The 26366-nt window shown below is 41.2% G+C and overlaps 2 protein-coding genes across 2 annotated transcripts in view; one reads left to right on the forward strand and one right to left on the reverse strand.

Moving 5' to 3' along the window:
- LOC308044790 (uncharacterized protein) overlaps positions 1 to 23796 on the reverse strand; it is a gene marked incomplete at both ends in the record, with an annotated part of 55772 nt that extends 31976 nt beyond the window's left edge. Inside the window, 21 exons of the mRNA XM_080351660.1 lie at positions 365 to 469; positions 760 to 861; positions 1016 to 1169; positions 1396 to 1529; positions 1958 to 2099; positions 2952 to 3156; positions 3898 to 4019; positions 8002 to 8184; positions 8309 to 8381; positions 10098 to 10247; positions 10891 to 11038; positions 11868 to 11948; positions 13241 to 13381; positions 13852 to 13950; positions 14765 to 14866; positions 15122 to 15275; positions 15795 to 15928; positions 16176 to 16311; positions 16733 to 16937; positions 18317 to 18384; positions 23522 to 23796. Of these exons, the coding sequence (XP_080207786.1) occupies positions 365 to 469; positions 760 to 861; positions 1016 to 1169; positions 1396 to 1529; positions 1958 to 2099; positions 2952 to 3156; positions 3898 to 4019; positions 8002 to 8184; positions 8309 to 8381; positions 10098 to 10247; positions 10891 to 11038; positions 11868 to 11948; positions 13241 to 13381; positions 13852 to 13950; positions 14765 to 14866; positions 15122 to 15275; positions 15795 to 15928; positions 16176 to 16311; positions 16733 to 16937; positions 18317 to 18384; positions 23522 to 23796 (2913 nt within the window). The remainder of the gene's footprint in view (positions 1 to 364; positions 470 to 759; positions 862 to 1015; positions 1170 to 1395; positions 1530 to 1957; positions 2100 to 2951; positions 3157 to 3897; positions 4020 to 8001; positions 8185 to 8308; positions 8382 to 10097; positions 10248 to 10890; positions 11039 to 11867; positions 11949 to 13240; positions 13382 to 13851; positions 13951 to 14764; positions 14867 to 15121; positions 15276 to 15794; positions 15929 to 16175; positions 16312 to 16732; positions 16938 to 18316; positions 18385 to 23521) is intronic.
- LOC308045160 (cytosolic iron-sulfur assembly component 2B-like) lies at positions 23770 to 25736 on the forward strand. The gene is made up of 5 exons (XM_080352266.1): positions 23770 to 23936; positions 24029 to 24108; positions 24386 to 24511; positions 24966 to 25011; positions 25540 to 25736. Exons 1-5 carry the CDS (start codon positions 23795 to 23797, stop codon positions 25635 to 25637), a joined length of 492 nt encoding a protein of 163 aa, XP_080208392.1. The 5' UTR covers positions 23770 to 23794; the 3' UTR covers positions 25638 to 25736.
- The last annotated feature ends 630 nt before the right edge of the window (positions 25737 to 26366 follow it).

Consider the following 26366-nt stretch of genomic DNA (forward strand, 5'->3'; position numbering starts at 1 on the left):
ACGTTTTCTCTACAGATTTTCTACACCAGGCAGAAGATTCTGTGACGATCAGCATTATATTTTTAATGTGTGGGAAACACGGGTGATGATGTTCAATTTACATATCTTCTTAATTAGTTCAATGCTATTATCATTTATGAAGCAGTAGTGGAAAAACTAACTTCTGTGTTGAAACTGGAGAGGAACATAGAAGCCAGCACTGTGACAGGAATTTTAAAGTAGAATATAATATATTATACTAATTAATTTTCAGGTGCTCCAGGAGACACTGTGACATGTACACAAACTTTTCCTTCCCCTGGCATGCTCTGTTAGGATTAAATTAGAAAAGTCATTTAAACGCAGTAAGTATAGTTTCACCTACCAGTTTTTGTGCTATTTGTACTATCTCTTCTTCTGTTTTTTCCCTTAAGCATTCAACGATTGCAGCTGAACTGGGTTTTTCACAGTCAGAGGCAGCAGCAATTCTCTGAAATCAAGGAAAACACTCACTTTTCATCTGCTCCCTATAGAAGACTTCTTCTCTGCCTTCATTCTTCGCTTCCTTACTCTTTTGCTTTCAGACTTGTCTGAATACTTGAGTATTTGAAAAGCAAAACATAATTAAACATATAATTTGCACAAAGAAATTATTTAATAACTGTGGTTCTAGTTTCACAAGAAAAAAAGAAAAAGCACTGCTTCTATGTTTTGGGATAAACTGTACAAGACATGCAAAACTGAGAGGAAAAATAATCAAAATTACCACAAAATACCCACTTTTGCTTCCTCTTCAGGCTGGTCAGTGAGCAAAAGCCTGCTTGCAGTACCACTCTCTGAAATGGCTTTATGGAACAAACCCTTTGCCAAGGGAGATAAGATCTATAACAAAGCAAGAACAAGCATGACAAGCATTCTGTTCTGACCACTGACTTAGCATTCACATCAGGCTGCAAGCATTGCAAGCATCATTAACATGTGTGGTGGTATTTTTTTTCCCTTAAGTAATTCAAATTCATTATTACTGTGAACTTACAAGAGCAGAAACACTGATTCCTCCTGCAGATTCTCCAGCGATAGTGACGGACCCTGGATCTCCTCCAAAATATCTGATATTTTCCTGAATCCACTGAAGAGCTGCTACTTGATCCAAATAGCCCCAGTTACCTGGCGCGTGCTTATCACCAGTGCTGCAGAGAATAGATTTGTTTCAATGCTCAGTGCAAGAAAAAAGGCAGAGAAAAAAATAATCTGTGCTATAAGAAATCAGCTGTAAATTGTTCCCAACTGTTGCATATGTAATTAAGAAACATATAGTCTCTTTGCATAAGCAAGTGTCCTGCACGTCTCATCACCAAGGCTCTGCACACATCATTGTGGAAATCACTGAGCAAAAACTGAGATAAAATATCTTACCTAAAATATCCAAGAATACCTAATCTGTACTGAATTGTTACCACCACCACATTGTCAAAGGCCGCTAATGCTGAACCATCATAGGATGAACCTGTTCCGAAAAATAATCCACCTCCATGGATCCACACAAAGACCTGGGAAGACAAAACCAGAGACAACCCAGCACGGATAAGAGCTCCCAGTGATAAAAATTAAATATAAACCAAAATACCTTATTTTGTGCTGTTTCACTCCTGACTCTTTCAGATTACATTTCACAAGTCGTAGAAGTCTTTCAAATATGAGGCCTGCAGTCTCCCAAAATGGCATTGGTTTAAATACTTATATTATACCAGTGCCCTATGACAGATTATTTAGAGGAAATCAAACATTACCTACTAAAATGGCAATACAATTTAACTGAAAAATAGGATTTTGTGTATCTTTTAAACCTGAGCAAATATTTACTGGGGCAAAGTATTTAACGCGATCATCAAACTGCAGCTGTAAGTCTGCAGATAGTACAGCTTCTAGGTTTACTGTACAATAACTGTGCTAGAGGTTTTATAATAGTTTTGCTTACAGGCAGCTCCTGTTTTTCTGTAGCAACGGGTGTATACACGTTTAGGTATAAGCAATCTTCAGCCATTTGGAGACGAACTTTCTCTTTTCTATTAGTAATAATATCTGAAAACGAATCTCCTGTTGCTTTATCCTGTAGACACCTGAATAAATAAAAAAATAACAAGTAACAGAGATAACTAAAAACCTCAAAGCTATGAAGTGTAGCTTTTTTGTACTACCACAATAAAGTGCTAACCAGAAACCAGTCTCTAGTACATTTCCAGATTGTTTGCAACAGAAAACATAAATTTTTTTAACCTTTAGTATGTTTTATTCCTTTGAGTTCACATTAAGGAGATTTGTAAAAATGAATCACAATCTATGGCAGTACACAGTGACATGCAGATATAACATTGTGTGTTTTGAAATATTACAGAAATATACCTGCAAATACCTGTGGCTATAAATTCCTTCAATGAAAATGCAAGTTAACTATTTTGCATCTTCAATGGCTTTTTGTATTGTAATGGTGGTTCTCAGGCTTGAGACACTAAACAAGGGCAGTAGCACAAATGCAGTAGATATTTACAACATAGACTAGAAATGCTCTGCAGTGCTTATGTGTCCTGTGAAGCATGTGACTCATTCTGCAATTTTTTCTTCTAACATTTTATTAAAAAAATTCCTCAGCTTCTTTCTCTTTCTGCTCCAAAGCTACACAGCTCTTATACATTGCTAAGCAATGACCAAACGCTCCAATACATGAACATCATTAGCAAAGTGCTGGTCCACATTAGTTTGTCACTAATACCCATCAGATAAGAGCTTTTCATAAAAAGAGCAGCTTATAGAGGTATCTTTAGGAATGCATTCATTGTAACAGTCACAGGTGGCAACGAGGTGGCAGCAAGGAAAGTATCTTTGTGGCTTGTGATTGCCCTACACATCAGTGTCCTGGACTTGCGTACCATGTACGAGTCTTACAAAGATCCCTGGCTGTGTTGTTGTCTTACATTGGTGGGTAAGAAGTGGCATCTCTGACTCCTTTCCACGGCTCAGGTGGCTGGGGTTCAGAAAACCTCAGTGGCCCAACTGGCGGCTTAGCAAAAGGAAGCCCCAGGAAGACATTCACACTCCTCTCGGCTGCGTCCACTTGGAAGCGGTACCCTCGGACTCTCCCGTATTTGGTCTCCACTTCTGGTTGCTCTGCATTGTGTCCTGGGGGACGTGAGCACAAAATAATTGGTCTATTTGTAAGTAATTCCAGATTTCTAAGAGCTTTATCTTCTTAAATATACACCTTTTGTTTCAACAAACTCAAATCAGTATTGCTGACATCATTTCAGCCTTCATTCTGATTGTTTTCCATGTATAAACTCCCTCAGGTATATCAGATGAATTGTCTTACTATCCACACACATCAGTAATTGCATGTAGATCTTAACTCTTTTTGATCCATGTTGTTAGTTAAAAGTCCAATCAGGTGCTCTCATTAAGAAAAGGCATTTTCTTTTGAAGAAAAGATCTGTGAATATACAAAACACGTTCCAGACCCTTGACAGCATGTGCAGCCGAGAGAAAAAGCTTCTAACATACCTGAAAATGCTCTGCCATATACAAATACTGTTAGCATTTAGGTAACATTTGTTTTAAGACTGGTGTGAAAGTTCTCTATATCAAATTACGGACGTGGTGCAGTGGTCTGCGCTGCCCCAGCAGACAAGATGATGGGACAGGAAGCTGATTTCTCTATTTGCAAAATCAGTCAAGTAAGACAAATGAGTGAAAGCAGATCACAAAAAGAAATTGAGAAATGTTTGCTCTTCAGACGTAATTTCCATTCAGCAAGGTTCTTTGCCCAGCTCCTCCGATACAGCTGGGGTTCCCATAGGTGAACAAGCTGCCACGGGCTCTATTTCCTTACAGAAGGCAATAGGTAAAATCCCTTCCCAAGCTCACCGGTAGCTACAAGCGCCGTGACCCCAACAGTCAGAATCAGCGACAGCAGCAACGCGTCCTTTCCAGTTGCCATTTTCAAGCCAGTCACATATTTACCCCCGCAGCCTGTTGCCTTATATACCCTGTTACATGTACGTGTTACGCAAGGCAACCGCTGATTAGCAATAGCAATACTCAAGCTGTGAGCCAACCGAGCGGGGCAGCCGGAGCAGCTGCCCGGCCCATGAGCCACTGTAAAATGCTCTGAAAAGAGTTTTCATTGTGACAGGATATTCGTCCTGCTGCTGGAACACCACCCACTTCACAACGGTGTCAGGGTTTCCTCACACTACACAGTCAAGAGACCAGGAAGGGAACTCCACTTTTACCTTATCACACCTGTTTACTTTGTTTTGGTATTAACGACTCAAGGTAAGGAACACACCATATAGCCACCAAGAGCCACCCCCAAACAATACTCCTGAAAAATGTGCTTTGGCCGAAGAAAACGTTGAGGGATTTTTCTTCTTACAACACAATATTTGCTGACAAAAACACTACCAGAAAAATCTCACTTTTCCTGCAAGGTGGATGCTGCTCCACCTGCCATCAGTCCTGCGTGTTCAGGGATGTTTGCTTGGTAGCTAATACAAGAGTTAGAGAGTTTCTCAACACTAACGAGATGATTCCTCAGCTTTTGTAGCATGGGAACGATATTAAGGTATTTGGGTGGGAACTGTACATTTGATACCTCTGAAAATCAGGACGTTTGTGGGCTTCTGTGTGAACTCACATCTATCGATGTTGCATGACATGAAAAAGAGGGAAGAGAGAGCTGAAGAGAAATAAAAGAGATTTTCTGCCATTAGAGTTAGGGTTTGGGCTCGTGTAACTAAGGACTTGTGTTAGCTCTACATGAACTTTGGGCTTTGCCTCTTTTTTTTGGCAAGGCTCAGTAGCTCTTGCCCCAGAAAGTCTGTTTTGCAATTTTATAATGTATCACAAGAATCCTCAGATGTCAAAGACAGCACAGATTAATTTACTGCTTGCACCTTTTTTTTCACCTGAGTGGGCCATAAAGACCTAGAGTCATGAAATTAGTTCAGCACACATAGTATGCAGCTAGTACCCCTGTGCACTAGGACTGTGCTTGTGACCTTTACTCCAACCTCCCTCAGTGTACCTGCACAGGTGTGCTTTACAGCCCTTGCAGGTAACCCCAGTCAACGTTAACCTGGGCTGCTCAGGGAGCAAAGTGTTGGCAGGTGGCCTCAGGTGTACACAGTCAGTGCACACTGATTATCTCAGGCATTTTCTCTGGTCACCAGGAGGCTCCTGCCCTCTGTACAGAGCTGCGAGTTGCAGCACTACGCTGTAATCAATGCCAATGTACTGTTCCCAGTGTATGGCTGGTGCACAGTACACATTGGCAAAGGGGATAACATGGCAAGTTTGCGCTTCAAACAAGATAATGGGGACGATAACTTCATTGTAGAATTTTTATGGCTGCATAGACGCAGAGATGTTCACTGGGAGACATTTTCTTGTTTTCTGTTTTTTTTCTCCACGCAGTGTGGAACAGCGAGAATCCCTGCTTGTGTCGCAGCTTCCATCCCATGGGCACACACACCTCAGCTCACTTGTGACCTGCAACCTGCAGGAGTCCTTTGCCACAAAACCAAACGCTGGGCACTCTGCTTGCTGCTCTCTCCTTTTGCTGAAAAAAACTTTAATTCTCTCCATCAGCAATTTATTTTCTATATCCCGATCTTCACTCATTTTACTACACTCTGTCCTTTCCTATTTGCTTTTCCTTTATTTTTCCCCTTCATTTACTCTTCTATTTTCCAAGCCTTACTCTTCAATCTTCCTTTGTTCTACTCACTACTTGTCTTTCAAATACACGATTTGCAAAATCTCTCAGCCCATGTTCCATCCAGAATCCCAAAGAAGCAGCCGCTCTGAAAATGTTACCAGTGCAAAACAGTTTCTGCCAACTCTGCCAATCTTAGTTAAAAGAAGAAAATATACAAATGGGATCTGAGATCCCTACAGCCTTGCCTGTAGATACTTGGTACGGATCCACAAGCATGACCTATACGTGGAAACCCTTACTCTAGCGAAATAGACAAACTTGTGGAATCTGTGTTACATATCTGGTAAGTGGAATTCTTGAATCCCGTCTGGCATTTAATTTTAAGAGAGAACATCTCTTTGGTATTGAATTTTAAGAGAGAACATATGGCAGCTTACTCTCAATCAGTGAATAATGCAGAAGTCAGGGACCAATGAAAAATAATCCTGCAACAAGATTATATATGCCTCTTTATACTTCAATGCACTGTTACCTTTCTTGATTTCAGTAGCTGAAAAATAGACACAAGTATCATGTTTATGGCCCATAATTGCATAAGAGCTCACAATTAGATTTTACCTCAAGTGTGTATGGTAGTAATGTTGAAAGTCTGCATTTAAAACAGGCTCAGTTTGTGTTTTTATTCAGCCTCTGGTGAGTATTCAATGAAGCTGGAAAGCACAGAACTTAGATCTAGAGTTTATAAAGCTTTGTCACATGGCAATCTCACATTGAGATGTCTCTGGGATGGGACTGAGTTTCACAGCTCTCACCCCTAAATAGACAGGAGTAAAATCTTTTGACATTTTCCACTATGATTTATTTGTAGCACTGTGCCTGTGTGTAAGAATCGGTTCCACTGCCCTTCACTGCATGCACTTACAACATAAGCATATATTCTGTTAAGATACAGACAATGCTGCCTCTTTTAAAGGGAATGGTACAGGAACTAAGTAAAACTCTATCTGCAATGAAAATCTATCAAGGCTATTTTGAGACTATATTCCCATCACAAAACATGTTAGCTAAAACAAAGGAGAAGGGACAGATTCTCAACAGGAATTCCTACTTATCAAAACAGCAGCTGTGCTAACAGCCTAACCCGACCTCCCACGGCAACAGAATTTGCGCACAAAGATGTAGGAAATCCCACCCCGTTTCTTCCAATAAAGTAATTCACAAAGAAGCGATAGCTTGGTAGTTGCTGTAGTACATTATTAGCTATGAACAATCTTGAATTCTTCCAGAGGTACAGCAGGGAGATGACAAAAAGGGGGAACGAGATGTCCAGTGCCCTGTGGGATCTGTGGAGCTGCATAATGGTGCTGTGAGCAGTATGGTCAATATGGCTGGGATAGCTGGAGCGGCCTGGGAGCCAGATATAGGAAACAACTGACATAGCAGAGAAAGAAGTTCTGGACAACACTGAAGTGTTCAAGGCTTGTTTTTGGCAGTCCAAGTGCATATCAGCCGGTAAGGGCACTGGAATAATTCTGGTACAACCAAATGTCTCTTCAGTGCTAGTACTGAAGGGATGTGACCCAGTGCAAACGGAGTATCTGGAACTGTGATGGCACAGAGAACAGCCCGGGGCACAGCACCAAGCACCACAGAAAAGAGAAAGTGTGAAAACGTTACCAACGTTGATCCTTCTAAGGGAGTTAGTGATAAATGTGAAAGGAAAAAAAGTGTGGGTAGTGTAGACCATTTTTCCCCCTTGTAACATTTGAGAGAAGTCTTAATTCTAGTACTACTGTTACAGATTATGTATCACAACGGTCAGAAATATACTATCTCAAGCTGACTTGCAAAGCAAAACATTCTTTAGTTTCTTTTTTTTCTTTCTTTCTCCATAGAAGTCATTTCTGTATCTAAATCAGACTAAAACTTCTGTACCATTGCTGATACACTTGACATCAAAAGACAGTTTTACCTCCAAATCCCGTCTTTATTGATTTCACTTTATTAAAATGATGTTGCTGCTACAGTCTGTCTTCAGTCATGGGGAAGCAACATAAAAACTTGAGCAGTAGGGAAATTAGGTAACCAAATTTATTAAGTGAGGCTTCTGTTGCAGATGCAAATCCAGGAAGAAGTAAAGGATCACAAAGGGGAAATAAATCAATTGGAATTATTACAAATATGTAACTGAAATAATTGCAATTATGAAAAGTGTGAAGAAAAGGTGAAAAGAACATTGATTTAAGTAATTTCTTTTACTATCCTAATAGTTTGCATATTATGTGCATGTTCAGACTGTACACTATAACTCTGAATTAACCTTCTTGTTTTCTGTTCTTTTGCTATTTGTCTTTTCAAACATCACCTTTCTCCAGAAGTCTACCTTCTTTTCTTTCAACTTGCTGGCTTTCTTTTGCTTTAGATTTATCTGTAAGTATTCTTCATTTAGGTTGTAAGATGGCCATTCAACCAAACCCTCTCCATTAGGATTTCTGTAAACAACAATGAAGAGAGAGTGAATGTCCTTTTCAGTTGCAAGGGGATTCAATCCAGAAGTTCAGACTGAATCAACAGAATTGCTAACTCCCTATGCCTCATGAATCTCATGATTCTTACCCATTTCGAGCAAAGTTAGCCCAGTACTTCATCAGAGTTCTACTAAGGTTCTTTTCTTCCTCTGTAACTTCACCTGAGAGACAAAATTTTAAATAACTCTTATGAGTTGCAGAAATCAAAACCTTGCTATTACAGAAGGAGCATTTCAGCCTGTGAATAGGTTTTAAGAACTTACTGTTTACAACAGAGGCATTGTACCTGTAATATGTTAGTAACACAGCAATCATCCAGAGAAGACTTCAGCACTCTTTGTGAACAAGATGAACACAATTATCCTTATTCTACAAACTGAGTAATTGCAGTACAGGAAACAAGGTGATATGCCTGTAGCTTTACAGGAAACCAAAAGCAGAACTGGAAAAAGAACCCATGTGTCCCGAGTCCCATTCCAACTTAAGGAATGGGCTACATGGTTTATTTTCATTGATCTCATTTTGGCTTTGTGGGACGAAAATTCTCCCTATTGTTCACAGCGTGACTAGGCAAAAGTTTCTTCATTGTGATACCAGACAAGGTCGTTTAAATATAGTCACACATATGGCCACTGCACCAGTGTGCTCATTTAACTGAAATCAACCATAACAGTAATGCTTTCAGTAAATTCAGGCAAATAGAAAAAGAACTAAATGGTGTTTTCTAGTGCAGGATAACGTAAGGGGGAGGAGGTGAAACGACAAAATCAAAAGGCTCTTGTAACAGATTGAGAAATGCTTTTACAACATAGCTGGATTGCTCCAAAGTTCAGTGGAGTGAAAGGAAATACTTTCATTTATGTAGGCTTTGAAACAGACTATGAACTAGTGTGCAAATGACAAAGATAAAGGCAAAAAAATGGTGAAATCACTTAAAATAAGTAGAATTTCTGTATTTCTTTGTCAAAATAAGAGCTGCCCCTGATTTGTTTCATGAGAAAGAAGATAAGCCATCCTGAATATTATACGTTTAGGCATATGCAATTAAAGAAAATTGCTGGATTCATAATATTTCCGAGGATGTGGCATCTTGTATTCAACCGTTCGGTGACTGGCACATTCATTTGGACTGTAGCAATGTGGGATTCTGCCTGAAGGAACCAGACCTTCCAGAATCCTACGAGAATGCCCAAAATGACAAGGCAAAGGCACTTTTAGGAGTACACTCTTAAGCCTTCCCCAATGGACTGGTTCCATTTTGAATAAAAAGCTTAAATATTAATTGAGTCATAGGAGACAATAGTCTTTAACCTAACTGTTAGATCTTCGTGCAGAAAGTGAAACACTGGAGTTCCAAGCATTGCTCTAATCAACACAACTGGAACACCATCTGCAAAAGAGACTGAGTGCCACATTCTCTGGGGCCTGACAGCCCATAGGATTTCCTGGAAAGGAGGAGACATTAGCTTAAATTCCTCAGGAAAGAAGAAATCCTATATTTCCTGCTTGCCAAGCACTCTGCTAGTCTCCTGCAAGTTTCATTGACCTTTCCTTAAATTTATTTTTCAGCCAAAGCTATTTGTCAAATTCGTCAACAGTGCTGGTATAATGACAGTGATGTTTTTGAGCAAATGTCCTCTTGGCTAAATTGTTGACATGTACAACATAGAGTGCTTCAGAAACAGCAACCTGTACAGGACAAAGAATGAAGACAGTAAAGTCATGTTAAATTCTAACATGAGAAAGGGTTATACTTTGGTCTCACTGTTAATAAATGCCCTTTAGTCTGATTAAAAGGGAAGCAGCACTACTGAATAGAATAATGCCGATGTTATGAGAGTGATTTGTAAGTGAACATGGACTGTTCTATTCCTTACTGCGTAGCTGAATATCACCAGCCAGAAATGGTCCTCCAAAGACAAACCCAACTTCATCTCCGTGATCAGCTTTCACATAGGCTGGTTTACTATCCCCGTATGAGATGGGCCGATGTTGATATTCAAAGAAGTAGGTAGGAGCTCCAGACTCTAGAAGACGTAACATTTAGGGAGTTAAGGAAGAGATCTGTAAATCACAGCTGACATCAGCTGTTTAAAATATTACTTTAAATATGCCCCAAGCTTTATACTGGCCACACTTTTAACGTAATGTTACATTCAAATAGATTTTTTTTTATTTTTAATTAAAAATGAAGAACCCACAGCACTTACACAAAAAGATGAAAGATTAACCCCATGAAAACATACAGAAAACAAAAAACCATCGAATTATTTTCTAGTTCTGGTTTGTGTACACTTCAATACCAGAATAACTCCAGAGTACAGAGCTGTTGACTTCCCAAGTAGCACTGGGCCAAAGGACAAATTTGGTTGCTTTAATATGTTTCAATTTTTAAGCCTGTATACTTCAGTTATCAAGCATTTACTTGCGCCATCACGCTCTGCTCTCAGTCTGTTGACTATGAGCACAAGTGCAAGACACTAGTACAAGGATAAAGGAGTAAACACACTTGCTTCACACAGTCCTGCAGACCTATATGCCTCTTCACCCTCAAGTTCCCAGTGGGAATCTCAAGAAGTGCTGCCTACACACAACAGGGTTTGTGTCTATATTGTTTGATCCAGCATGTAGCAAAAGGTTTTAATATCCTATTGGTGTTCATTAGCTCACCCCTGTAGTAATTCAGTGCCCTAATGGATGGTATGACAATTCCTAAGTCCCCTAATAATTCCAGAAATCCATCCCGTAGCTCAGCAGGATCATCAGTGTTTCCTAGATACTCATCCACTATCATAGGCAGAAACTCTGGTGGTAAATCCTAAGAGAAATCAGGAAAACGAGAAACACACAGAAAAATCATGTCTCTGAATTAGCAAATAAAACTGTAATCTTTTAAACTTCAGACATTCTGCAAAGGCACAAAGGTAGCACCCATGTTCATGGGAAACCACAATGGCAAATAAAACCTATTCAGATTTTTTGTGGGGGGAAAAAGCCAACACCAAAACCCAAGCCAAACAAACCACCTCAGGTCAAATTTGCAATGGATTTGTATAGGTTAAAACTCTATAGGAATCAACGAAGATCCAGGGACTTTGCCTGATAATACCTTTTGTTTCTCTTTTCTTCAAGAGAAAAGAAATGGGAATAACAACAGAAAATTATCTGAGTCCTTGAAAAGTGTATGGACTATCAGGCTAGAGGGCAAGACCGAGTTTATAGTATTGGAATTTGCTGCTTGGAAGTTATATTTCAAAACTAGGAGTGCAAAGTCACTATTTAAAAGTTATATTTAATTTAATGTAAATATATTGAAAAATCCTGCTTTGAAACCCATCAACCAGACACCATAAAAGCAGGGACACCATTACAGTAATACTACATACAAATGTATAAGATAAAAATGTTTGTTCAGAGGTTTAGAAGGAAAAAGGTATTTCCTCAAATCCCAGGCCTTACTCAATCCTGTTTCTGTGTAACTCCACACACCGTAGTCCCATCAGCTTTGCTGGGACTCTTCCCAGAGCATAGTCTTGGTAACACTACAGCTCAAGCATGAAATCAGAGAACATCAAGCTTCACAAATCCGTTATATGCATTAAAAAGAAATTTCACTTCTCAAATTAGGCTAGTGCAACAATACTTACTATCAGTGGGAGAAAAAACTCTAAAGTTGAAATGATTGATTTTTTATCTCCTATTTCCTTCAGACCTGGTATTTTTGATGTCTGCACAAGAAAAAAAAAAGAAGTCATTAGTGCCATTCAACTTCTGCAATGTTTTTAACATTGGAACTACATTATTGCACTTTACTCTTACTACTGGTTTTATCTTTGAGGCATATCATATGTGAAAATGCAGTACGATGCAGCAGCTGTCTTGAAAAGCTTGAATTTATTGCAGTAAATGTTTACATGGGGAAGGCTTCTACAGAAACCACTCATACTATATAGTTTATGCTTAAATCCACACACATATTCTTGAGAAACTCTTAAGATTAGAAAGCATTAGGGCAGAAACGAAGCAAAAGCTTCCTCTGTCTCAAGGGCTGATTTTCCCTCTGGTAGGGGAGATGTTAAGGTCTCTCTGTCTCTAGTCCAATTATTCGAACCCTCTGAAGGCAATATAGATAGGCAGTGTCCCTACTCTCCTAGACCATTACATCCAATGACTCTTCTGTCTGCAAAATGAATTACAACAGATTTCAATTAACAGTTTTCTTCTTGGACTCAGTACCAGCACACTCCCAGAGACACACAATTACTACATAGATCTAGAACAAACACTTTGTACTACATAGATGGATACTTAGGAAGTGAAGAAAAGAGGACGAAGAAGAGAAAAGACACAAATCTACCTCCTGCTGTTTTGTGCTCTGTATAGCAACTGCTCATTTATTGAAGTTACCCATGGAACTGATATGAGAAAGAATTTATGGATTGAGAATAGGTTGGACACCCACATTATGCCCACACTCTGTCCCCAGATGAGATTTTCAAACACTAGATCATTCTACATGGTAACGAGGAACACAGGGCAATGACATAACCAGCATCAGAGTTCATAGTGACAGGTGGAATAGCCTGTTTAAGGTGATCAACGTCACATTTTTAAACATTCTGTATATCAATCCTGAATACTGCATGTTGTTGGGGAAAAGATGAGTTATATTTTTCTTTCAGTAATAAGTAATAAGTCTTCTTTTTCCTCTCTTTGCCTGGGTGAGGGATTAAAAACTTAGGATAAGGAAATATGGTATAAAATTAATGTTCCGAGGGTGCCCATGTAGTTTAACCTGCAGGATGAAGCCTGTCTCACTGTTTCGTGACCAAATGGTTCTGGGTCACTACAGAATCCTAATGCAAGAAAAGTTTACCTTGTCTGTATTTCCAACAATCTATATTTCCCTTTCAGCCATACTTGAAAGGTGTCCTACCAGAAATACCTTCTCAGAGTTGCCTGCATCAGTTGACACATCAGTTAACAATCAATCAAAAAAAAGAGAATAACACTAAATTACAGATCTCATGTTCCAGCCAAATTCATTGTTGGTGACTCCTATCATAAATGGGACTACATTAAATTCTTTTCCAGCCAATATCTCTTCAGGCGACTTGTGAAGAAATACTCCATCCAAAACTAAAGGTAGAAATGTGATATCCTGAAGGAGAAGAAAAAAAAGTTATGTGTTAATAGTATTTCCCATTTTTCCTTCAAAACGTATAATAAAATGTCCACATTTAATGTTCCAAGTGCAAAAAATTTAAGAAATCTGAGTATCTACAGCCATTGTAACACGAATCTATAGTTTTGTACAAGAGTATAAAACGCAAGCCCGGTTGGGTCATAGCACGGAGAAATGTAACCGTTTCCTGATCCTGTGCTGCTTCTAACTGATGTTAAAACATAAGTTGCTCCAGTCTTGCTCACAACTTCACAGGCACTGTAGCACATCATTGAAAATTCTACACAGAAATTATGTGAAATTATTTCAATATTTAGGCGGTATTTTGACAAAAATGAAGAAAATTGCACTCTGGAACAGGCCAGCAATGAACTCTGGTTAGAGGCTGAGCTAAAGTTTTGCAAATGTGCCATTAAAAAAATATTACTAAGTAAAGTTTCACCTACCGTACTGTTAAAGACTATATCGTTTGCTTCCTGGTTCCTTAAGCAGTTTATCAGTGAGAGCGAGCTGCTCATCTCACACTTAAATATACTTGCAATGCGCTGAAAATGATTAACAGAGACAAAAACTGTTAGCTGTGAGGTGGTCTTTAAGGAATGTATTAACATAAAATTACTATACACAGTACTGTTAACAGTTTTATTTAAGGCCAGATTTAGGTGAGCTTGATAGGTCTTTGAGTATTTTATTTTACTAGAAATACTACAGTTTGATCACAAAGTGAAATCATTCTGGCATACTTCTCTTTCTTGCTGTATTCCCATTCACTGTTCTATAACAAACCTTGCTATAGAGATAATATAAAGTTGTAACATGAATCAAATAAGGAAAGAAAATTCAGAAAATCAACTTATGAGATATCTACATTATTACTACTTGATGTTTCAGGAGGAGAAGTGAAAAGGTACTTATAGAGAGGAATGTAATTTTAAATTTAAAGGTTTTTTTTTTTAATAATTAATTTCAAATAAAAGTACTGCATAAAAAACCATAGCTGAATAAAAACTGAATGCCTCTTCTGGATTCTAATAAAACTTTCCATAATAAGCGTCATAGTTACCGTATAAGTTACAGTGTGCATGAAAATCAACATATGCCCAGCTTGGCATGTGTGTAACTCAAAATACTTAACTTGACCTACAGATATTATAATCACATAACTGTATAATCTATTTCCAACACCAAATGAGACTGAAAATAAATAGACTATAGGTATAATGTGGGAATAAATTTTATCAACTTTGTTGAATAATATGCAATTAGATTTTCTCCTTTTCTCTTTTAAGCAAATTATCAGATATAAATAATATCCTGGTTTAGGTTATAAATGCTTTAAAATACAAAAAATGAGCTTACCTTAAGATCTATTGTGAGATGTAAAGCTTTATCTGGAGGGATTGTAATTCCACTCTCTAATATTGCTTTATGAAAGAGACCCTTAGACATAGGAGATAAAATCTGCCAAGAAGGGAAGAACAGAAAGTTTATTCTACATTAAGGTTCTTATCCTATAACTTTATACTTGACTAGACTGCTGGATTCAGCGGAGAATGACACATTTTTATGTGCTTACAGGGGCAGGGTCCAGATTTAGCACAATGTGCTATTAATCTTACTTTCAAAAATCATATTAAGCAAAAAATGTTACACTAATTGAGTTTTTAAAGATTTTTTAAACTATGTTAATTTTTAGTGTATCCACTGCATGCTTACATGTGCAAATACAGAGCAAGATCCTGCAGATGCACCAAAGAGCGTGACAGATCCTGGGTCTCCACCAAAGCGTTCAATGTTTTCTTGGACCCACTGAAGAGCCGCTACTTGATCCAAAAATCCCCAGTTCCCACGTGCGTGTTCATCACCAGTACTGAAAGAAAAGAATAAGCCAGCTTCTCAGGAAGGCTAATAGTTCTTCTGATACCAGAATAAATAAATCTCACCAACTTAGATTTTGTGCAAAGTGTCATATTTGGCCAAGGGAAGATCTGTATAGCCTACTGACCTAAAGCCCTTCCCGGTCAGACCTAAGCCCCATTGACTTACTTGCCTCTATTGCTTATTGACCCACCCATGGATGGATTCCTGGCCTTTACACTATATGATTTTTTTGCTTTACACAGCAATGGATGGAAGTAAAGGCAAGAACAAAAATCCTACCCGGAACCAAATAAGCCCAACTATGATTTGATAGCAGGCTACAATCAAATGACAATGCAACGAGCATTTCTTAATGTTCTTAAGTCCTGATGTCAGCAAACTCTGTGCATTCAAACCACTCTAACAGCAGGAAGCTGGTATACAAGTTGGGCTGATTCAGAAAACAAAGCTACCTATGGTTTAAATACGATAGGAAGTACTTTTACAAAGGTGAAATAGGTCATCTTACTTGAAGAATCCAAGGAGTCCAAGTCTGTACTGAATTATTACTACCACAATATTCTCGTAGGCCGCTAGTGCAGAACCATCATATCTAGAAGCACCACCGAATATAAAACTGCCTCCATGGATCCACACCATGACCTTAGAGGAAAAAGGGTGAGACACACTTTTATACATTGCATGGTAGATTCCATTTGAAAAAGGAAGAAAACAGAAGAGAATCAAGAACTCCAAATCACTGAAGCTCAATGGGAGCTGAATTTTAGATTGATGCACTTTGAATTTTATGTAACATTATTTTTGCAAATACAGCATCACATTTTCAAAAGCAACTAAGTGACTTAGGAGCTATAATTAGGTGCAAACTTTGTACAACGGGTTTACGTACAGGTAACTTGTTCTTGTTTGAATCAGCAGGACTGTAAACATTTAGATACAAACAGTCTTCAGAAGTTCGGAATGGAATGTGTTTTTCTTTAAAGTTTTTTTCACCTATTTTCAACAAGGACAGATCTTGAGGACATCTTCACAAAAGAAAGGAAACATGACTATTAGTGATAAAACTGCAATAGCATCAACGTAACAATGACAGAGAAAACACACTTCCTTGTACCCCACAGCCTGAATTCCCACAAGGTGCTCAAACTTTGTGTTACTTGTATAGAGTGAGAGGTGCAAGCTGTGACAGCACAGCTCTATACCTGTCCTTAAAAAGCTAATTATTTCAGCACAGTATAATGAGAAAACATTAATTCCTAAGACAGGAATTTCCTAGGAATTCTTTGTGCGTTCTAGTCCCACAGTTCTCATGAAATACTTCAGTACTGGCAGCATATTCACTACCAGTCAATACAGGCTCCTTACCAAATACCAGACCTCTGTACACTAATAAACACGACAACACTGACAAACACAAGCAGGTCCTATATACAAACGAACTCTCACATTGGTGGGTAAGAAGTTGCATCTCTCAGTTCATTCCAGGGTTCAGGTGGTTCAGGTGGGGAAAACCTCAAGGGTCCAACAGGGGCTTTTGCAAAAGGAATTCCAAGGAAAACATTTACAAGTCTGTCCGTCTCCTTCACAATAGTTTGTTTCCCTTTGAGCCGTCCCAGTGCAATAGTCACTTCTGGCTCAGCATCATTCCGTCCTAAGTAACACATCAGGAAGAAAAAAAAAATATGCATCTTCATAATTATCAGACAGACTTTTCAATGAAAAGCATTTTTAACTGACTGTTTAATTCAGAAGATTTCAGCTCTTTCCTTCCAATTTTGTTCAGTCTTCTTTTCCCTTCTGTGCAATGACAGACACTCATGTGGAACACTCCCACAGCTGGCTCTGCCAGTGACAGCTGGAGCTAGGTAAAACACAGTTCAGTTACTGTGCAACAGCACAACGCTTAAAAACAAACCTCACAGTAAATAGCAACAGTCAAAATCACGACTATTTTCTAAATCTATAATCCAACAAGATCTTAAAAATATTTTGTTTAGACAATTCAGAAATGTTTTTGCTTTCTGCCTTTTAAGAATGACAGAAAGTTCTGTTTTCATAAAATCATCTCAGAAATGGTTTCGTCTCACAAACCCAGTAACTTTTGCATCAAGCTTATTAGGATACTTCAGCAGCTTGGCAACAAAAGTATTTGAGATGTACTGCCTTTGAAAATCAGTACACTTCAGCTTGTTAATGCAGCTGCTTCCCCAACAGCAATAAGAAGTCATCTCACCTTCTGCTCCGCAAATGATGAATGCTATACTACAAAGCAAAGCAATCTGGCTTCGAGGAGCCATCTCTCACCCGTGTTTGGGCTCCCGACTGTTTCCTGGTTTTATGCTGAACGGACATGTACAAAGGTCCTGGCCAAAGGCATTCTGACCAGGAAGTGCAGCTCGGTTCTGTCCTGAACATGTCCCGCACTCAGCACTTTCAGAGCCCTACTGGATACACACTGTAAACACAATCCTTCAGTGCAATGCACCTAATCATTACCTGATCCTGAGAATAATCTGAAAATGACTCAACACCACGTGTGAGCAACAACAAAAGGCACAGTCGTAGTTAATCTCCTGTTATCCTACAAGCAGGGAAAGTGGTTGTGCTCTAAAGAGGTTCCAGAGCTGTAACACATAAATTCTTGTAAAAAAACCCTGAAAAGCTGCAACAAAAACCTCACAAAAATACAGGATTGTAAATTAAAAATAGCTAAGAAGTAACAATTAAAAGAAAAAAAAAAGAAATAGAAATAGTTAATACATGCGGAAGTTTTAATGAGGGCTAGCACATATGTACAATAACTGACACCGTGCTTTCCAGCAGGGCCAGGCCTCCAACCTCCACATTAGTTCTTTATCCCTTCTTAGACCTCCTGCATTTTTCAAAATTAAAGGGGAGATCAAAGTTAAGGGTCAGGCTATAACTTCTCGACACACAGCCTCAGTGGAGGACAGAAAGCAAGGGTGAATAACCAACATCTCATGGGGGATGGACTTCTCTCCAAAAAGCGAGAAAGGGCCATGACCTCACCCTCTCTATAAAACAGCTTCCTACAGTGGAAATAGGCTGGAAATCCAATAGACAGTTTTGCCTGCTGGCTGAAAAAGTCCAAAAAGATTTTGTAGTCTGTAGAAGCATAATACCCCTCAGTGCAGACACCTAGCCTCAAAGCCTTCATGCTCCACCAACTCCCAGTCTCCACCTGGCAAAACACCCTCCACAAAACGGCTCTTTGCCTTTCCACCTTGGATTGTTTCACATCTCCTGGATGACCGGTGTCATCCCTCAACTGCAAAGCCACCACTTGGGACTCCTCTGTACTGCTTTCACTTAATTCACCTCAGCACGGACACGCACAGAACCTGTGAAGCCAACTTCACCACAGACCACACATCATGTAAGTTCATCCTGCTTGGGATACAGAGGTATGTGTCCTCTGTATCAGTACAGTACAGTATCAGTTACAGTACAGTAAGTACAGTACAGTAAGTCAGGTAATCTTTAACAAAAAGGGTTGCAAATGAGATGGCTAAAATAAGGTTTTCAGATCTACTTGCTATTTTGTATATAGCTCCTGAGTGTCTGGGTTCGATAGCCTTGGAAAAGTGTGCCAGTTTCTCAGGAATTTCACCTGGAACTGTGCAAATGTGCATTGTAGAACATAACTTGCCTCTTATTTTTCATACTTCCCTCAAGTCTTTCTGGAAAATCCTTTCTGTTGCAGTTATTTTTGTTCCAGTCAAATATGAATAGCCTTGGGATTTTTGTTGATTCTTCTTGTGGACTAAAGACAGTCTAAAACCAGCAGAGTTCAAAATGGGAACAGGTGTGTGCACCTGTTTGTGTATGTCTATCTATATCTCTATCCATGCACATATATGCGAGGCAGGGAGCAAATGGATGGACAAGACATGATTCCATGAGGCTACTTTAGTTGAACAATTTCCATTAGTGAAATTGAATGAATACATATTTCTTGTGCTGCCAAACTGAACTCTCCTTATCAAATTAAAGAACAACAAACAAACAAACAAAATACACTTTTAAACTCAGCCAACAACTTCATAAGTCAGCTCAGTCAACTTTCTATTTCCTAAATAGACAGAGAAATGATGCTTACCAACAAAAGTTATTATCCAAAATAACATTCAATAATTGAAACTTCAATGTAAGGTGTCCCTCAGGGGTCTGTACTGGGACTAGTACTGTTTAATGTCTTCATCAGTAACATAGACAGTGGGATCAAGTGCACCCTCAGCAAGTTTGCAGATGACACCAAGCTGCGTGGTGCAGTTGACACACCTGAGGGATGGGGCACCACCCAGAAGGACCAGGACGAGCTTGAGAAGTGGATCCATGTGAACCTCAGGAGGGTCAGCAAGGCCAAGTGGAAGGTCCTGCACCTGGGTCAGGGCAACCTCAGTATCAATACAGGCTGGGGGATGAAGGGATTGAGAGTAGCCCTGCAGAGAAAGACTTGGGGGTACTGGGGGATGAAAGATTGGACACGAGTCAGCAATGTGGGCTTGCAGCCCAGAAAACCAATCGTATCTTGGGCTGCATCACAAGGAACATGGCCAGCAGGCCGAAGGAGGTGATTTTGCCCCTCTGCTCTGGTGAGACCCCATCTGCAGTGTTGCATCCAGCTCTGGAGCCCTCAGCACAAGAAAGACATGGACCTGTTGGAGAGGGGCCGGAGGAGGCCACAAAGATGACCAGAGGACTGGAACAGCTCTGCTGTGAGGACAGGCTGAGAGAGTTGGGGTTGTTCAGCCTGGAGAAGAGAAGGCTCAAGGGAGACCTTCTTATGGCCTTTCAGTACTTAAAAGAGGTTTGTAAGAAAGATGGGGGCAGACTTTTTAGTACAGTATGTTATGATAAGAGGTAATGGTCTTAAAGGAGCGGAGATCCAGGCTGGACATGAGTAAGATATTTTTTACTATGAGGGTGGTGAAACACTGGCCCAGGTTGCCCAGAGAGGTGGTGGATGCCCCATCCCTGGAGGCATTCGAGGCCAGGCTGAACAGGGCTCTGAGCAACCTGATCTGGGTGAAGATCCCCTGCTGATGGCAGACAGGTTGGACTAGATGACCTTTGAAGGTCCCTCCCAACCCAAACTGTTCTATGATTCTATGATAAAGGTTTAGATTAAGATGTGACCTTTGATGCCAATGTAATCTATACATTAACATAATATAATACAAAACCAAAGTGAAAGCAGAAATAAATTGAAACTTTGCTCACAGACAGTTTGCGTGCCTTATCTGAAATACCAGGAGATGTGTAAATATCAGTAATCTTCAGAACTTGCTGGGGGCAAGCCCAATCTGGTCCAGCTTCCTGCAAAGAGACACCTGAGGACACCACCAACACCACCTCTGTAAGGTGGTGCCCAGCCACAGAACCACAACAAATGTCTTTTATTCTAGCTGCAACATCTTTTGAAGCAGCAAGCCTTACCTCCTTTCAAATCCTCTTTTCTTCCTGCTGCCCTCTGCCTGGGGTGCGTGTTCACATCTTCCTACCCCTGACCATGACTTAACGCAGCAGGTATGAAAAACAAACAAACAAACCCTATACAGATATTTTTTTTCAAAATGAAATCAAACGTATTGAAGGAGCTAAATCAGATAATATACAGTACATTTAGACAGGTTTTTGTGCTTTAATCCTATTATAAAGGCGTGTATGAAGCCAAAAGATGTCATCATTACACTCCATCATTCCAGTTTCTTTCTTTGCAGCATTTTTTATATACAGTTTTGTTGAAGTTTAAAAGCTCTTTTAAGCCGGCATGCCTAATGCCTTACAAATACCAAAACCTTCTATAGGGGTTTTGTTTAATTGTTAATTGACACTTTGTAAAGACTGCTCAGCAGAATTATATCCTGAGATGACTCAATACCAGGTATGAACAATGTGGGTGAGGGTATTAATTCCCCAAAAGACCACCAGAGACTACCAGAGACTTCACACCTGTATAGAAATAACAAGCTGAAAGAGTGAAAAATTACAGCATATCCTTCAACTCAATGTTATGACTATACATTAGATAGATGAAACTGTGTACTAGATAAGATAAGGTTTTGTTACATTTTACATACAAATATCCCGTGGAATTCCTTTCGGGCATGCTAGTTTAATCTAGCATGCAGAGTTGCGCAACTCTGTGGTAAAGCAGCATCTCCTATCTGAGAGCAAACTGGCAATCACGTACCTGGGTAATGCACTCGCAGTTTTAGCGACAACAGTTTGACTTTTCAAATTAATTAAAAGAAGAAGGAAATAATTTTAATCAATAACATTTTGTATTTAACGTGCAGTTTAATTTACCTATGCTCCGTAACACTAAGGCCACTTCGTAGGTCCCTCACAGACACTTTGCAGCGTCGCTGACCCCAGCGAAGTTTCAGTTTAAGCTGTGCAAGACCCGACCCGCTCCGCGCTGCCCCTACCCGCTCCTCGGAGCCCCCGACAAGCGAACCCGCGCTCCCCGGGTCCCGCCCGCCGGCGGCGTCAGGGTTTCCTCACACTACACAGTCAAGAGACCAGGAAGGGAACTCCACTTTTACCTTATCACACCTGTTTACTTTGTCTTGGTATTAACGACTCAAGGTAAGGAACACACCATATAGCCACCAAGAGCCACCCCCAAACAATACTCCTGAAAAATGTGCTTTGGCCGAAGAAAACGTTGAGGGATTTTTCTTCTTACAACACAATATTTGCTGACAAAAACACTACCAGAAAAATCTCACTTTTCCTGCTCCACCTGCCATCAGTCCTGCGTGTTCAGGGATGTTTGCTTGGTAGCTAATACAAGAGTTAGAGAGTTTCTCAACACTAACGAGATGATTCCTCAGTTTTCGTAGCACGAGAACAATATCAAAGTGTTTGGGTGGGAACTGTACATTTGATGCCTCTGAAAATCAGGAGGCTTGTGTGCATGACATGACAAAGAGGGAAGAGAGAGCTGAATAGAAATAAAAGCGATTTTCTGCCCACGTAACTTAGGGCTCATGTTAGCAAAACGTGAACTTCGGGCTTTGCCTTTACTTTTTCCTTTGGCACGCCTCAGTAGTTCTTGCCCCAGAAAGGCTGTTTCGCAATTTTATAATATATCACAAGAATTCTCACTTGTTACACACAGCACAAATTAATTTACAGCTTGCACCTTTGCTTTCACCTGAGTGCGCCCTAAAGACCCACAGTTCACTGGGAGACTTTGTTCTTGTTTTCTGTTATTTGTTTTTTTCTCCACGCAGTGTGGAACAGCGAGAATCCCTGCTTGTGTCGCAGCTTCCATCCCATGGGCACACACACCTCAGCTCACTTGTGACCTGCAACCTGCAGGAGTCCTTTGCCACAAAACCAAACGCTGGGCACTCTGCTTGCTGCTCTCTCCTTTTGCTGAAAAAAACTTTAATTCTCTCCATCAGCAATTTATTTTCTATATCCCGATCTTCACTCATTTTACTACACTCTGTCCTTTCCTATTTGCTTTTCCTTTATTTTTCCCCTTCATTTACTCTTCTATTTTCCAAGCCTTACTCTTCAATCTTCCTTTGTTCTACTCACTACTTGTCTTTCAAATATACGATCTGCAAAATCTCTCAGCCCATGTTCCATCCAGAATCCCAAAGAAGCAGCCGCTCTGAAAATGTTACCAGTGCAAAACAGTTTCTGCCAACTCTGCCAATCTTAGTTAAAACAAGAAAATATACAAATGGGATCTGAGATCCCTACAGCCTTGCCTGTAGATACTTGGTAGGGATCCACAATCATGCACAATCATGTGGAAACACTTAATCCAGTGATACAGACTAACCTGTGAACTCTAGAGACACTGTTACATAGATGGCAAGTAGAATTCTTGAATCCCATTTGGCATTTAAGACAGAACATGTGGCAGCTTACCCTCAATCAGTGAACAATGCAGAAGTCAGGGATCAATCAAAAAACAATCATGCCACATGATTATATTTGCCTCTTTATACTTCAATACACTGTTACCTTTCTTGATTTCCATAGCTGAAAAATACACACAAGTATCGCACTTATAGACACACAATTTTATAACAGCTCACAATTACATTTTACCTCATGATTGTATGGTAGAAGCGTTGCAAGTCTGCAATTAAAGAGGGTCGGTTTGGCTTTCTACTCAGCCCCTGCTGAGCATTCAGTGAAGCTGGAATGTACAGAACATAAAGCCAGACATTATGAATCTAGTACCTGACAGCTATAACTCGCTGAGCCCAAGTGGAGTTCAGTTTAAACTGTGCAAGACCCGACCCGCTCCGCGCTGCCCCCACCCGCTCCTCGGAGCCCCCGACAAGCGAACCCGCGCTCCCCGGGTCCCGCCCGCCGGCGGCCCCGCGCCCGCACGAGCGCGCTGTCGCACGGGGAAGCGCCGGCCGGCCCAGCACCGCCCAGCACCCGCCTGCGCTCCCGGTGCGGCCCCGAACGGCGTCCGGGCTCCTTCCGCCCGGCAGCGCCGCCGCAGCCATGGTGGGCCCGGGCCCGGGCGGCGGGGCGCCGCTGGAGAACGCCAACCCGCTCATCTACCGCCGCTCGGGGGAGCGGCCGGTGACGGCGCGGGAGGAGGACGAGGAGCTGCCCGACTCCATCGACGACCGGGAGATCTTCGATATCCTGCCGGGAGGGGAGGGCCGGGGCCGCAGGGCAGGGCCGGGTCGGGTCGGGCCGTGCAGCTCCGCTCCGCTTTCCTTAACGCGGCACATCTCATCCGCTCCATTAACGACCCCGAGCACCCGCTCACCCTGGAGGAGCTGAACGTCGTGGAGCAAGTGCGAGTGAAAGTGAGAGCCCGGGGCGCCCGTCGAGCCGCCGGGGCCGCGGGGGTTAAACGCGGGCGGGGCCGCGGGCACAGCCCGCACTGACGGACTAAGCTGCTGCTCTCTAGCGCTGAGGGACGTTCGTACCGCGGTCTGCTGCAGCTCAACATGGTATCTGACAGTGTCAGTGAAGAAGACGATGAGCGGCAAGGTGCAGCTCCGAGCTGCGTTTCCCACAGGTGCCTGCAGCTGGGCTGGGTACGGCCGGGGCGGTTGGTCCATGAGTGTTTGGTTTCCCCAGGTGAACGACGCGCAGAGCACGGTGGCGGTGGAGTTCACTCCCACCATTCCTCACTGCAGCATGGCGACCCTGATCGGCCTCTCCATAAAAGTAAAACTGATCAGATCGCTGCCTGAGAGGTTTAAGGTGAGTAATCAAATTGCTCTAATGAAAATTACAAAGAAAAAAAGAAAGGCGCTACCTAACTCGTGAAAACTGACTGGAGTGGTTTTGCTCTTGCGGGTGAGGGGAACGCTCTGGAAGCAGAGAGGGCCGTGCGCTGAAATGTGGATGCAGAGTGGCGGGTCCATGACAGCGGTGTCAGGGCGAGTGGGGTCGCGGGGGCAGTGACCTGCAGTGCTCTGCAGCACGGGAGGAGGGGAGGCTGCTGCCCTGGCTCAGAGAGGCTTAAGCAGATGGGAATGCACAACAGTCTGCGAGTTTAGACTTCATTCTGCTCTATGCAGTAACTGCCGTTGGCAAGAATACTCTTTTTGCCCTCTTTTTGATACTGTCTTATTTTTATCATCAAATAGCTTGAACCTGAGCTTCCAATGTACTGTTGACTTTGTCTTCTTTTTCTTTTGTGATGCCTTTTAAGCTGGATGTTCACATAACACCAGGAACACATGCCTCTGAGCATGCAGGTAAGGTGTTTAATGCTCTGGATTGTGGTTTTCTTTGGGTTTTTTAATTTTGAAGATGAGAGGGGAGAGAGACTCCCACACCTGCAGAGCAGCTCTTGACTCTCTGGGACTTGACGTGCATCAGCTTCTGGGGATGTAACGGAACAGCAACATGTAATGATGACACTGGAATGTCCTGTACTGTACTGTTGCCATCTCCTCAGGCAGCCTGTGCTCTCAGCTGGTCATGGATCTGCCTGGGTTCTGGAGGACTCAGAAAATGGGGAGAGGCTGGGGGGAAATTTCCTCTTGCATTACAGCTACAGGTGCTGCTGGACCACAAACAGCTTTGTGGTTCAACCTGTGATAATGTGCCAGCTGTGACTCAAGACTGCAACTCTGCAGCATCCCTGGCAGCTGCAGAATTACAGGTCTACCTGGGTGACATAGCAACAGAGTGATATGTGTCTCCATGTAAAATGCTTTAACAAAGACCCTGCATAGCAAGGTTTTGACTGGTTTCTTGTGTTGTGTTTTTTGTCTGCACAGTTAATAAACAGCTTGCTGATAAAGAACGTGTAGCAGCTGCTTTGGAGAACTCTCACTTACTGGAAGTGGTGAATCAGTGTTTGTCTGCCAGATCATAATTGCCTGATGAGGAAATTATTGGTATTCTACTCTGTTAAATGGTTTTTTTTTTAATATATATATAGTGGTGATGCTAATGTTACTCTATACATATACCTATGAGCAAAATAAAATCACTTGAATTTTCTAAAAAAATGTTTCATTACTCCTACAAAAACTAGTATATGGGAAATCAGCTTACAGACAGCTACAAAAACATAATGAACATTTACATTTTACTAGTCATTGCATAGGTGGGTGTGATGTTGGTGACATAGTAGAAAAAAAAGTGAGGACCAACCGCAGTTAGTTTGCTGAAGCTCACGGCTCCTCTTGTCCAGGCTCCCTCAGCTTGGATACTCGCTGAGCGATACCGTACGGCCAGTTCTAGCAAAATCCTCTGTTCCCTGGTTTTAATGATTCTTAGCTGGCTCCTGCTTTATGGAGATAAAGTGGGAGAAGAAAACATTAATTTGTTACAAATATTTCTTGTCGGACTCTTTATTTTTCAAAAAATGCTACTCCTAAATGTAGCCTCTGGAATGCTTTGTAACAGGACACATTCCATCAGAAAGGATGAGCCTTTAGAGCAGCCGTCTTGAACACAAGCAGCCTCATTCAAGTCCAGGAGCAATGCCAGCAGCAGACTGTGTTTCACATTGCTGGGCTCTGGGCAGAGCCTTCAGGGGTGGCTCAAGGGCATCCACTGCTCTCAGTCTGCAGACACAGCAGCAGGAGCTCCCTGGGCC

Source organism: Nesoenas mayeri (assembly GCF_963082525.1).
Source record: "Nesoenas mayeri genome assembly, chromosome: 12".
NCBI lineage: Eukaryota > Metazoa > Chordata > Aves > Columbiformes > Columbidae > Nesoenas > Nesoenas mayeri.

Bases quoted from the DNA above. Each gene is read 5' to 3' on its own strand.
- LOC308045160 (XM_080352266.1), top strand. From the start codon at position 23,795: ATGGTGGGCCCGGGCCCGGGCGGCGGGGCGCCGCTGGAGAACGCCAAC. The intron at 23,937-24,028 runs ATATCCTGCCGG...TTAACGCGGCAC, and splicing joins CGACGACCGGGAGATCTTCG to ATCTCATCCGCTCCATTAAC. The intron at 24,512-24,965 runs GTGAGTAATCAA...ATGCCTTTTAAG, and splicing joins CGCTGCCTGAGAGGTTTAAG to CTGGATGTTCACATAACACC.